This window comes from Macrobrachium nipponense, chromosome 3 (genome assembly GCF_015104395.2).
Source record: "Macrobrachium nipponense isolate FS-2020 chromosome 3, ASM1510439v2, whole genome shotgun sequence".
Taxonomy (NCBI): domain Eukaryota; kingdom Metazoa; phylum Arthropoda; class Malacostraca; order Decapoda; family Palaemonidae; genus Macrobrachium; species Macrobrachium nipponense.
Window position 1 is genome coordinate 20,300,722 of NC_087202.1, and position 13,875 is coordinate 20,314,596.

At 41.5% G+C, this 13,875-nt stretch overlaps 1 protein-coding gene across 3 annotated transcripts in view; it reads right to left on the reverse strand.

The window, feature by feature from the left end:
• Positions 1-13,875, reverse strand: part of LOC135221653 (bleomycin hydrolase-like) — a 228,735-nt gene that overhangs the window by 116,793 nt on the left and 98,067 nt on the right. For all 3 annotated transcript variants that reach the window (XM_064259348.1, XM_064259347.1, XM_064259349.1), the window contains exons 4-5: positions 12,736-12,888; positions 4,897-5,042 (exon numbers count right to left, since the gene is read on the reverse strand). In XM_064259348.1, coding sequence (XP_064115418.1) covers positions 4,897-5,042; positions 12,736-12,888 — 299 coding nt within the window. The remainder of the gene's footprint in view (positions 1-4,896; positions 5,043-12,735; positions 12,889-13,875) is intronic.

Sequence of the window (13,875 nt, forward strand, 5' to 3'; positions counted from 1 at the left end):
CAAATAGTATGGTTACTATTCTTGTCTGCTTCTGATTTGCCCAGAGATGAAGGCCCCTCGCTGCCTTGCAGAGGGTGAAGGGATGAGTTTCCCACTGTTGGTTGATATACGACAGGGCGGTTGTGTTGTCCAAGTGTACTGCTACAACCTTGCCCCAGATTCCCAAGGCAAAAGCTTGTGCTCCTAGACTGATTGCTTTTAGTTCTCTCACATTTATGTGCCAGCTCTTTTGTTCTTGTGACCATACCCCAGAGACTTCCTTGTATCCCAGTAGAGCTCCTAAACTTAAAGCAGATGCATCTGCATAGAAGTTCAGCTCTGGGTTTTGAGGGAAAAGGGACTTTCCTTCTAGCAACCTGTCTTCGGATCTCCACCAAAGCAGGTGATTTTTGATGTCCTGAGTTACTTGAAAAATGAAAGAATCTGGATGCTTTTACCTGTCACAGCTGGCTCTGAGAAAAAACTGGAGGACTCTCATGTGGAGCCTCCCCAGGGAGACAAACTGCTGGATGGAGGCCAACATTCCAAGGAGACTCATCCACTTGTTGGCAGAGCATGTAAGTAGGGAGAGATTTTCGTCTATTGTTCGCACACAGGACTCCACTCTCTTGAGGGATGGAAAAGCCTGAAAAATGAAGAGAACATTCCCAAATATATTATCTGCTGAGATGGAGCCAACTGGGACTTTTGAACGGTGATCAATAATCCCAAATTCTGTGCTAAAAGAAGGTTGTTTTGAAAGTCCTCCATGCCACATTTCTTCTTTGGAGAGCGAAGTAGCCAGTCTTCTAAATATAGAGCAATGTTGACACCCAAGAGATGGAGCCATCCCGCTAGAGGAGCAAGAACGCAGGTAAAACCTGAGGGGAAGTTGAAAGTCTGAAGCATAGGGCCCGAAACTGGTAGACCTGGTCTTGAAAGAATCTGAGGTACACACTTCCTCCAGTCTGGATGTGTGGGGACATGGAAGTACACATCCTACATGTTTATAGAGACCATCCAGTCCCCTTGACAAATGGATGCAAAAATTGGGCAATTCCTCTGTTCTGAATTTTGTCTTCTGCCCGAAGACATTTGGTGCGCTGACATCTAACACTGATCTTCATCCTCCTGAAGACTTCGGGACAACAAAGATGCGATAGTAAAATCCCTCCAATTTCACATCCTAAGTAACTCTACTGCCCTTTTAGGGAGAAGGCCGGAAACTTCCTCTGATAGTGCAGAAAGCCTCTTTCAGCCTCCTGAGTAGGCAGTTAAGACGATGGGCTTCTTGACTAAGGGCCGATCTTCTTTGAACAGAATAGAGTAGCCTTTCTTGAGTATCTCCACATCCCATTGCTCTGCTCCTCTCTTGCGTCACTCCTCCCAAAAATGAAGGAGCATGGCAAGTACTACTGCACAGGGAATACTGTCCTCACTTCTTGGAGGAAGGTCTGGTTCAAGATTTCTTGATTGACTAGGAAGAGAAGCAGACATTCACTCTTGCTCTGGATTGAGATCTTTGCCCACCTCCTCGAAAGGGAAATCGCTGCAAAGGCAAGGATGATCTGGCATTGAAAGAGGTGACCTACCTAGAATGTTTAGAGGACTGAAGTGACTTCTTTTGCAAGTCAGATGTGATTCCATTAACTACTGACTGTAGAAATAGGATGTCATGTACTCTCCTGAGAAGCGCCGACTTCTGGGCTGAAGTGACCCCCTTTGAGGTAAAAGAGTATTAAAGCTCATGTTTCTTCAATATCCCCATTGTATATGTGGAGACTAACTCACGGAAACCATCTCTTATCCCTCTATCTGTACAAGAAAGCACTGCAAGTAGGTCCCAAGAGAGATCTGCAGATACTGAATAACAGTCCTGGATTTTCTTAGCGTAGGGGCCTACTACCCAATCCAGGAAGCTGATTACTTCAAATACTTTGAATATATTCTTAAGTACATAGTCGAACTTCAAACACGAAAACATCACCTTGGCCTCCGCAAAAGCTGACCTACGAGAGGATTCGATGAGTCCTGAAAAGTCACCTCTGGGCAGAGGCAGACACACCCAGGGAGGGAGCTTCTCCAGTGGCACAAAAAGTGTCTTCTTCACAACAAACATGAAGGGGAATAGCAGAATACGGACTTTCCTTGCTTTCTCATCTGCTAACCAGCACTCAACTTCACTCATCGCCTTCCTCACCAGGTAGAGAATACCATCTTGGGAAGACTAGACATCTCCATAGGTAGGTTGCTCATCTGGAAGGATGGGGCCACTGGTGAGAAGAAAGGAAGGAAACCAATGAGAGCCTCAAATGCAGAAGGAGAAATAACCTTCTCTGGATCCTGATCCTCTTCTTTGGCCAACAACACTTGAGATAGGGAGACATCTACAGCATTAGTGGGAGGAGGAGGCAGCTTTAGAGCACCCAAAATGTCGTTCAGATGCCGTTGGATGGGAGCTAGCACTGAAGCCACAATAACTGGTGCTACAAGAGTCAAAGCTGTCACCGAACAATGAAAAGAGACTGAAAGTTCTGGTGCCAATGGGTGCTGCTGGGCACTCAGTAGCTACTGGAAGCTTGTGCAGTACTGAACGTCTGGGTGCTACCGAGTGCTCAAGCGTTACTGAAAGTTTGGAAGAACATACTGGCGATGAAAAGCGCTCGGGCACTAATGGGTGCTCAGGAGCCGAAGGAAGCTTAGGCGCTGATGGGCTCTCAGACATCGGGCACTTGCACTTGGAAACTGAAGGAGACTGTTCAGGATCCAACACTTGACACTTCACAAGTAAACACTCCAGCAAAAAGCATTCTGGGCTGTCCCAGAAGCTACACAATGGTCTTGACTCCTTGACCTTCTTACAAGGCACTGAGGGGTGCTAGACACATCACTTTTCAGAGGTCTGGATTCACAACTAACGTGCCAGTGGCGTCTGTGTTCAGAGCTAGAAGCCTCTGAACTGGAGAAAAGACAGTGTGCATCCAACAAGAGGCCTTTCCAGCAGCTGTCTGCAATCACCTGGAATTCGACTGCAGGTGCGACTGAGGGCCCGAATGCCTGTGGGGGACCCCACCAACCTCCCTTGGGCCACCGGTATGACTTCTCCCAGGTGGTGCGAGTACTCTTTTTTACGGTCAGTAAGCACACATATTGACTCCCCTAATTGAGCCACAGAGTTTGCTAAAAACTCAAACTTACGATCAAACTTTGCTTTGAGACTAGAGATGGTAATGGGGTCGGAAGCATGAGAGGTGGATGCAGGATCAGGTGGTACGTAACGTATAGTTGAAGGACTGGGAATTGGGGACAGAACAGAAATCACAGGCATATTAGTGGAAGACTTCAAAGATTCATTGCCACTTCTAGTGGTCACTTTCCTCTTCCTCTCTTTCCAATTTGGAAAGGTGAGAAGTCAATACTTTACACTGTCTAGGATCCCAGTTGACACATGCAGCACAAATCAGATTTAATGAACACTTGACCTCTGCAACCTGTACACACTGTAAGTAAGTCATATTTGGCAGAAGTCATTGTTGTATTGCAGCTTCAGCTGCAATAACAAGTACTAGTCATACTTACATTGCACACTGTTGATAACAAGTCGACTAATAAAATCTCAAAAATGAAAAACAAGTCCAAATTCTGAATAAAGGTCTTCAATGAAAAAGCCTGACTAAATAAATGCCGAAAGGCTACCAAAAGAATCCAAAATACTTAACCAATATCTTCAAGACAACAACCACTAAAGCCTACGAATTCCAAAAATTAGCTGGTACTCACAACCTTCGTCAGAAGCCAGTAAAAATAAATTGGAACTTGGAGCCCTCTGCTGTGTTGTTTCCCTCTTCCCCAAAAAGAGGACAGGGCTAATTATCTATACCAAAAACAATCAAAAGAATTGCTACCACGATTTTCAAATTTTAGTTGCCAGTACTTAGAAATTGCTAGCTATGTAATTACTTGGTGGTAAGTTACTTATATAAAAACGATCAAGTTGGTATTTAGTAACTTAGTTTCAAATACAGTTACTTGAAACCTGCTCTTTTACACAGCATTACCACCCCGAGTGAGTTGCTGACAGACTGATTAGGTGTCATTGGGTTTCATCTTCCAAATTATTCAAACACCAGCCTAATACATGTATAAACGCTATATACTGATCAGCATATCAAGTCTACACATTGTATGAGTACACTCTAAGTTTTATTAGCATTCATTTTCATTTAACAAGCAACCAACATCACCTGATATTCAACCCTTCAATCTTATATGCTCTTCATGCAAATGTGGAGGGGAGAGGAGACACCAAAATTAATTTTACTTTTAAAAAGAACACTATATTATTAACATGCCCATTTCAAATGTCACAGATTTATATAAGAACTTAAACCCTTATGTAATCTAACCAGACCACCAATCCAAAATGTACTGAATTCTTATTTAACAAGCAAAATATGTTAGATTCAAAACTTCATTTTATGATAGGATGAAAAACTTTAATCAAGTAGATGATCACAGACTACAACACATCATCACACCAATACAAATATAAGTAAAATACATTTCTGTTAAAAAGAAAGTAATCAAAGCAAGCAAAAACTGTTCTCATGCAAAAACAATTAAAACCTGATGTGCCAGTGAGCGACAGGAGGGGTTTCCAAAACTGAGTAACTTAGTAATTACCCCATTCACTGAAACCTTTAAAAGCTCTGAAACTGGTTTCCTCCACAAAGATTGACAATAAAAGCATTTGTAAAGCAACTGATTCTACTTTTTAATTTATCAAGTTGCGTATCTGTATATGACAAAATGTAATCTCGATGCATTTCAAACCAGCGAACTACAATAAGGAATATCATTACAAAATAAAATAACTTCAAATGAAATAGTACTGAGAAAAGTTGTAATTTTCTTTACCTAGTGATTAAATTAACAAGCATGTCCCACTGGCCACCATCTGACGTAGGATCATGAAGTAAAAACGACACCAGCCGCCCTTGAACTTCCTCTCCTCTCTTTGCACACTCTACCATCTTGTTGAGGAAGTAGTTACACCTTTCAATCTAAAGGAAAAGGTTTCTGAGTCTTACTCCTCTCAAAAATGGCATTTCTATAATAAAACAAAGTTTTAATTGTACTTACCCTGTAGTTACATAGCTATAAGTTCCACTTATACGGCAGCTTGAATTCATAATTTCGCGGATAACACTTCAAACCATCGTGTAGGCGACCAGTCCTGCCCACTAGTGGGAGAATAGGAATGATTGTGAGCAGCAAGCTCAGTTGGTTCATGACTTATGTCCATCAGTTAATTAGGTAACTTACCCAATAATTACATAGCTGATTCCCACACTGAAAGAGGTGGGAGACACGGACATATAATACTTCAAAATATTTTATGTAACAAATTGAAATAGAGATGCTGCTAGCATTGAATACAATGATTGTCATTTCCTTATCAGTTAAGAAAGCTACTAGGATACTGCCTCTGGTTGGTGCTCATCTTAACCTGTAGTGATGTGTTAGTATAGCCAAGAGTCACCTATTACATAAGTGGAAACTTTACTGCAAAGGTTTTCTTTCTGAATGCTGGTAAAGTATGATAGGTGCCTGACCTTGCCCTGGGCACAGCACCTAATAAAACTAACCAGACAAAATTGTCACCTACACAGATAAATCCAAAACCCATCCATTAAGAGTGGTTGGTGCTTCAGGAGCATTGCACCCCCTGGCTCTGCATGACTCAACACCTTATTACACAAATTTTCTAAGACAATCTGTATTTTTTATAGCTACAAACCTTCGGTCTTAACAATAGGATCATTTCTACCGCCTAGCTGGATCCGGTTAAAAAAACAGTTGAAAGCAAGGAATCTTGTGATATCTGGCAACGCATGCGTAGATCGGGTGAAGGATGGTTGAAGACCATTCACCTACTATCACGCATCAGTCTTTCTTTGACCTCCTGGGCGAGAGTCGTGTTTACCTCTCTCGGCCTTTACCCAGTTCATTGCCCATTTCGCTTGTGTTTAGTGTGTGTGGTTGTGTGTGTGTTTGGCTGATATTATGGCTTCTTCTGCTCCTTCTCGACTCGTCAACGTGTGTGCCCTGGAATTCCAGGTTTTCTGTGTTCTCGTTTTTGGCTTCGGCAGCGACTGACTCCACATCACGTGCAGTAGGTGCCGTTCTAATTTTTGTACTATAACGAATCCTTGCACGGAATGCCGGGCATGCCCTAAAGAGGAGTAGAAGTCGATTTTTAGCAAGAGAGAACATCGGAGGGTTTCAACTCTTCCTTCATGGGAAGGTTTTTTGCCCCTTCCTGATGCTTCGTCTCGAGCAGAATTCAACCCCCATAGTAGAGTTGTTCCTTTGTCTCCTTCCTTTTTTTCCATTGATTCGTCGCTGGAAGTATCGTGAGGCCACCAGGTTGATGTTTGTATGTCGCCCCTTCTTCTTCGGGAATTAATTTGATTCCCAGGAAGGGGGAGGCTTTTTCATCATTCTCATTTCTTCCAGAGTCAGAAGCGTCCAAGATGGCGGCGATTGGAAGACCTTAGAGGGGTTGCTTCCCCACTTTTTTTGGAGGCTCGCTCACCCCCCCCCTCCTCCTCCTCAGACTGGCCAGGCCCTCCCCCTTCTCTCGCGGCCTCGTCTTCGTGGGTAGCCGAGGTCAGCCATCTTATAATGCTCCGCCAGTGGCTTGCCACTTCTTCGAGTCGGAGGGAAGCTGTGGCGTCAGCCCCGTTGATGACATCACGGGATCTGTTGTTGTGTATTCCTCTGCCAGTGGCGTCTTATTCCCCTTCACACCGAGGGGAGGCCGTAACGTCATCACCACTTGTGACATCACTCCCATCGATGACGTCACTCCCAGTCATCATCTGAGCACTGCCTCTTTCAGTCGTGACATTATCTCTGCCGCCTAGTTCACTACTTCTCCCTCCCATAACATCAGAGCCTTCTCTTGCAGATCAGTCTGAGGTTATATGCTAGGCAGTGCTTAAGAGGTTGGAATCTGTTTTGGATGTTAAGTTGGCTGTCTTGTTGGTTGGGAGGATTGGAAGGAAACGCGTTGCTTCATCCCCGCTTCCTGTGAAGAGACCCCGCGTTCGGTGTTGGCAGCCGTGAGGGAAGGAGACTTCATGCTGTCGATAGACTTAAGGGAAACATACTTCCAATCCCTGTTTATCCGACGTCCAGGAAGTTCCTTCGCTTCTCTCTTGGGGACAAGGTCTTCGAGTTCAAAGTCCTATGCTTCGGGCTGACAACAGCCCCTCAAGTGTTCACAAGGGTCTTCTCTCGTGTCAAGTTGGGCCCATCCTCGGGGGATCTGTTTGCTGAGGTACCTCGACGATTACTTGGTCTTGGCAGTTTCCAGGGAAAAGAGATTGGAGAAATTGCAGGTGGTGGCGCGCAACTTCCCGTCAGAACCACATCAGTCAGCTCATCAGTAGCAGGTTCTTCTGGGAGTTTTGTCATCCCTGGAGAAGCTGGCCGCTCATGTGTCTTTTTCTTTGGTCTCTGCATAGAGACTGGGAGAATTCTGGTCTTCAGCAGGGGACTCACCCCTGTTAATGGTTCCTCTGTCTCTGGAAGTGAGAGAAGACCTTCGCTGGTGGTTGGACGACCAGAATCTTTCGAAGGGTGTCCCTCTGCGTTCTCTTCCACCGGACTTCCTTCTGTTCTCAAGACGCCTCCCTCGCAGGTTGGGCAGCCTTATGTAGGCGACCTCATCGCTTCAGGCGTTTGGAGGACAAGCAGCAACATATAAACATCTTGGAGTTGAAGGCAGCCTTCCTGGGTCTGAAGGAGTATTGGGAGAAGGTAGAATGTCATTCTGTCGTTCTCATGTCGGACAACACCATGGTGGTAGCCTACATGAACAAACAGGGAGGCCTGGTTCCTCGTCAACTTCACGCCTTGACCGTCGAGGTTCACCAGTGGGCAGACAGCAGTTAGGTAGAGCTCTCAGCCAGGTATATCCCAGGCAAACTGAATGTGGTCGCAGACAAACTCAGTCATCAGGATCAGATCCTAGGCACTGAGTGGTCGCTTCATCAAGTGGTAGCAGACAAGCTTTTCCAGGTTTTGGGTAGACCCATGTTGGACCTTTTTGCGACTCACTTCAATAGGAAGCTGGAGATATTCTGTTCAATGGTCCCAGATCCTTTAGCATTGGCAGAGGACGCATTCCAACATCCCTGGGACAACCTGGAGGTGTATGCCTTCCTTCCGTTTTGTTTGATCTGTCAAGTTCTGAACAGCTTAATGAGTTCACAGTCTCAGGATGACTTTGGTAGCCCCTCTGTGGCCTCAGGCGGAGTGATTCCCAGATCTGCTGTAGTTGTTGTCAGAGGTTCTGAGGGAGATTTCCCCCTTGGCGACATCTGTGTCAGCCACATGCGGAAATGTTCCCCCAGTCAGTAGAATCCCTGTCTTTTCATGGTTGGAGGCTATCAAGTTTCTTTTCCGAGTGAGAGGCTTTTCTCAGAGACGAGAAACGTTTGTCCGTTTCTGCCATTAGAGGCTATAGGGCGGCCCTGACTTTGGTGCTACGCCTTAAAGGTATCGACATCTCCTCTTCCTGGGAACTTTCCTTGCTAGTTAAGGGCTTTTAACTTCCATAAAATTACTGAGAAATGAAGAACAATTACATTTCCAGTACAGTGGAACCTCTACATACGAAAGTCCCTACATACAAAAAATTCAGGTTACGAAAGCAAAGACGAAGATTTTTTTGGTTCTGCGTACGAAAATAATTCAGGTTGCGAAAGGGTAAAGTCCGAGATTTGCCCAGGCTGCCAAGAACAATTTTAAAATTTGCGTGCCGCCAACTCAGTAGACTCGCGCCACCATCCTCCCACTCTCCCATTGGTTCCTGATGCTAGTCACTGCTGTAAGATCCTGCTCTCCTATTGGTCAGCATCTGTCCCATCATGCCTCTAAGTAAAGGCATTCCTTGACCATTTTTTGCAGCAGCGTTATCATAAACACCTGGAATTCGTTCGTTCACATATATTTTGTTTGTTAACGTAAATTTGTGTTAGTGATTTCGCTTTCGCTATACTGTATGTTACTTTATCGTATTGTGTGTGAACTTAATTACTTACGTTATTAGCCATGGGTCCCAAGAATGTTGCTGAAGTTCACGGAAAGAAGAGGATGATTTCTATGGAGACGAAGATGAAGATAATCAAGAAGTGTTAATGTTTTCTGCCATTTGTTAATGTTTCTTAAAGTTCAGTGTTAATGTTTTCTGCCATTTTTTAATGTGTTTCGTAAAGTTAAGTGTTGATGTTTTCTGCCATTTGTCCTCCTCCTCTGTCGCCATTTTCGGACATCGCCTCACTCGAAAGATATGGCTCCACATTTTACTACATACGTACGTACATGTACGTACAGTATTTCTTGTACCCTGTACACTAATACACTTTATTTACAGGTACAGTCATGGTTATGTTAGGTATTGAATGGTCCAAATTGTTGTATTTCATTGTTTATTTGTCAATTTAGCTTTATTATAAAATTTACTGTGGTGATTTTTGTAGGGCTTGGAACAAATTAAACAATTTACATGTAAAACATAGTTCTAGATACGAAAAAATCAGGTTACAAAGGCCGCTTCGGAATGGATTAATTTTGTAACCTGAGGCACTACTGTAGTTTGAAGACAGAATGGACGTACAAGGCATAAAATATAAGTAAGGCAAAGGAGCTCGTGGCTCTATAGCTGGTGTCACACAGTAGCTTACTTCAGATTGTAGCTCTCACCTGGCAAACTGGGCATCAGACAAGCTAGAAGTTTGAGGCGCTGTAAAGCCCTAACTCTGGGAGCCAGACTTTTAGCTGGCTCTAGGCAAGTTGGATGCCAATAGAGGTAGGAGTTCAAAAGGATGATGAAACACTAAAAAAATTACCTTTAAAGCAAATAGTGATAGAAGAATTTACAGGTAGCCTACACCCTGTAAACATCAACGTACAAAACTTGGCCTAAAGGGATGACATAAGATACAAGAATTCTATTTTTAGCTCTTAAGGCAGTTTAATGATGTCTAGTGAATCACCTACTCCCTGTAAACATCATCGATGTAAAAATATTTCTTTGCCCAAGTTAATGGCCTAAGATCCCAGAATTACTTTTTAAGGCAAAACTAAATCGGCAGCTCACAAGAATGGCGAACATTCATGAATTACTTTTAAGGCAATTGTTTAATGACGTCTCGTGAATTGCCTACACCCTAAAAACAACATTGTTGTAAATTCTTGGCTAACATAAAGATTTACTCTCCAGGACAAAATAATATCAGCAACTCACAAGTTGCCTAGGCAAAAAACGGGCAAAAGTTGTCTAGCTTTTAGGCTAAAAGAATGACAAAACTACCGAATACTGTATTACTTTGAGATAATAAATAATTTTTGAGTACATATTATTATATACTAGGAAAACACCCTTTGAGAAGTTAATAACAAGGCAAAACTATATACTACCAAGGGTTTACAAGTAATGAGGCCCAGTAAACAGAATAACAATGTAAAGTTTAGCCTAAAGGAATGCCGTAACACACGAAAATTACTCTTAGGGCTGAGCTATTATCATTGCCTCAAAAGCGTAAACAAAGACTGCATATGTATATAGTTTTACCTACACAAAGAGACCTCTCTGACGTGGCATTTAATGATCTACTTTGTTGTCAATTTTACCAAAAACAACAACTTGACACGTGTAGGACAGACCTTTGAATGTCTTTGAGACAAACCCTGAGGCTATAATTATAAGATTATAGGGGCTTTTCATTTCCAGGTATTTTAATCTCCTCTCTCTCTCTCTCTCTCTCTCTCTCTCTCTCTCTCTCTCTCTCTCTCTCTCTCTCTCTCTCTCTCTCTCTCTTTCTCTCTCTCTCTCCTCCCTTCTCTCTCTCTCTCCCCCCCCCCCCCTCATCTCTCTCGGGGTCTCTCTCTCTCTCTCTCTCTCTCTCTCTTAGATTTTTTCTTGTAAATCTTAGATTTTTTTAACATATGTCTATCTTAACTAATTTGTCAGTACTTGCAGATGTACATTTACCATTTTTATATAATTGAACACTTAAAAGTATTTAATTAATGCTATAGAAATGTTAGGAAACCCGTACATATACACACGCAACAGAAATAAGTGATATATTTCTTGTTCATTTGCCATATCGTATTCAAGCTATATTCAGTCATTCTTTCCAATAAATTATTTTGTCAGAGAGAGAGAGAGAGAGAGAGAGAGAGAGAGAGAGAGAGAGAGAGAGAGAGAGAGAGAGAGAGAGAGAGAGAGAGAGAGATCTGTTTGTACACAATTGTTTATGTTATCACTCATCCAACTTACTCTATGCTATGCTTAATTTCATATTTCCTTGGTTACCAATTTATTCTTTACCTATGATGATATTTCCCTATGATATTAAGAAATCAAGATATTTGTAGAAAGGAGAAATGCCCCCAGACATATACCATAACCACCAAAAGTGCCATCTGTAGAAAATCTAAGCTGCTTATTCATGGATTTCAACGCACGTGGAGCTGTTTGAAATATTGGCAACAGCACCAAAATTATACGTCATGTTGATAGGAAATATGATTCTGTTTCTTGTTATCGCATAAAAAAACTTTATCAATCGAGAACCTATGTAATTTACTTAGAATTCTGCGTAACAAAAAAGATGATACATATTTGATATCTGTAATACGAGAAATTGTTTCACCTCTCTATTGTTAGAGATTTGGCAGATATGGAGAGGACCCAAACAGCCATGCCAGATAGCTCATTTCATTTTGTAATGACTATAGTTGATGAGTCAACTCAATAACAAAAATGAAAAAATAGCTCATCCTGAGCTTCCATTGAAGGTTACTAAATATGCATTCCAGTGGGATGCACACCACTGAAATCCAGTTAAATATAACTGGAAAATAATGAACAAACTACCGCCATCATTGGTGTTTACCAGACAATAGCAGGAACAAATTGAGCCTGCTGCTCACAGTTGTTCCTGTTCTCCCACTTTGAAGTGTTATCTGTAAAATTTTGATTCAAGCTGCAGTATAAAGGGAACTTATAGCTATGTAATTACAGGATAAATTACTTAATTAAAACTGCTAATTAAAAACATAAAACATGGACAATAATCATGTTGGTCAAAATATTTGTTTTGATTGCTGTACACACATCCTAATCATTCTGGATGCTAATACTAAAAAGCATGTTTCATGACACCTTGCAGGCATTACAAGGATTAAGTTCAAGGAACAGTGAACCTGCTAAATTTCTTATACATCTTCCATGATAGCTTCTTTCAAGTACAGCCCAGTTAACTGAGATTTCCAGGACAGGCTAAAATAACACACATTTTCCAAAAACATCTCAAGACATTGTTTTCTTTACATCAAACTGTTGTTGGACATTGTCATTTCCTAAATCCATACAATATTCCAAACACTGTTTAATATCATACCCCATACCATAGAGCTTTAAATTACATACAATGGTCAGATGAAGAAAAAGAAAACCCCATGAACAGTAAAATGTTACTCCTGCTCTCTACATCTGCCATTTGAATTACAAGTTAAAATTGTAAAATTTAGTCAATGACATTTATTTTTCACATTTGGCAAGGATTTTGAAATTTACAAACAATAACCACTTCTTACCTCTCATAACATTTGCCAGAGTAAAAGGAAAAGGTATGAATAATATGAGAAAAGCAAAACTCATGAAGAAATATTTACCTTATCCCAAAAGAAGAGGTAGGACTGAGAAAATTCAAATTCATCTAAATTGTACTGTTTGATGAAAGGTAACCGCATCACATTCAGGCAAGCAAAGATCCAGCATCGACCAGATGACTTCTGGTTAGTGACTGGACGTCCTTCATTTTCAACCTAGAAAACAAGTGTCAAATGGTATTTAAAATATCTGCCTGTCAGTACCTTACTTTTGTACCACTCATGACAGCACAGTGTAGCTTCCACATTCCTTTCAATATCATTGCTATCATTACAGCCTAAACCAGTGGTGAATAAAATACTGTACTATATCCATGACCACAGAACCTTACTACGGCACATATATTTCAAGGACTTTTTACAGTTGTTGATATTTACTTCAGGATATTACAGAACATACCTACAAATAATTTTTAATACTAAATTATAATAAAAAATTAAATTAACCTTAGTGAAATTATTTTGATAACTGAGATTGCAAACAAAAAATTATTTTTATTATCAGACTAGCTGACGTACCCAGCATTGCATGGTAAAAACTCGAAGTGCAGAACACACTCAGACCGTAGAACATACCCAAAACATAGAGCACACCCAATATTTATTTATCCCAACAAAAGGAATCAAATCTATCTATGGTGCAATATCAAAGAATTTTCATTTACGCACAGGTTTTTAAAAATACACACAGTATACAAATAATAAAGTAAAATCTTTCACATATTCACTATAATATTACTTTAACACAAAACTTGATTGTAAAAAACATTTTTAGTCTCACCATCAGGAGCAAGAACAAATAAATTCTTGGGTGACCCCACCGTTACGCAAACAAAGTTGTCCATAGGAAAAACATGACAATCTCAAAACCACTCCACAGAACAGTCCCTGTGCCTTGCCGATTGTGATCGAGAATGTAAGTCCACTGGAAATTGCAATCTCTTAAGGTTAAAAGGGAGATCCATTGGAATGAGTGGTATCCGTGGGATAAAATGTCTCACCCTCTCCCTTTCCTGTCAATTACATTGCCCAACATCTTAACATAAAGCCTTGTGCCAATGCAAAGTTTTGGTGGATTGAGGTTACGTAACGAAATAATTGGAGATTCTACTTTATTATTACAAGTCTCCACCTTTCCCACTC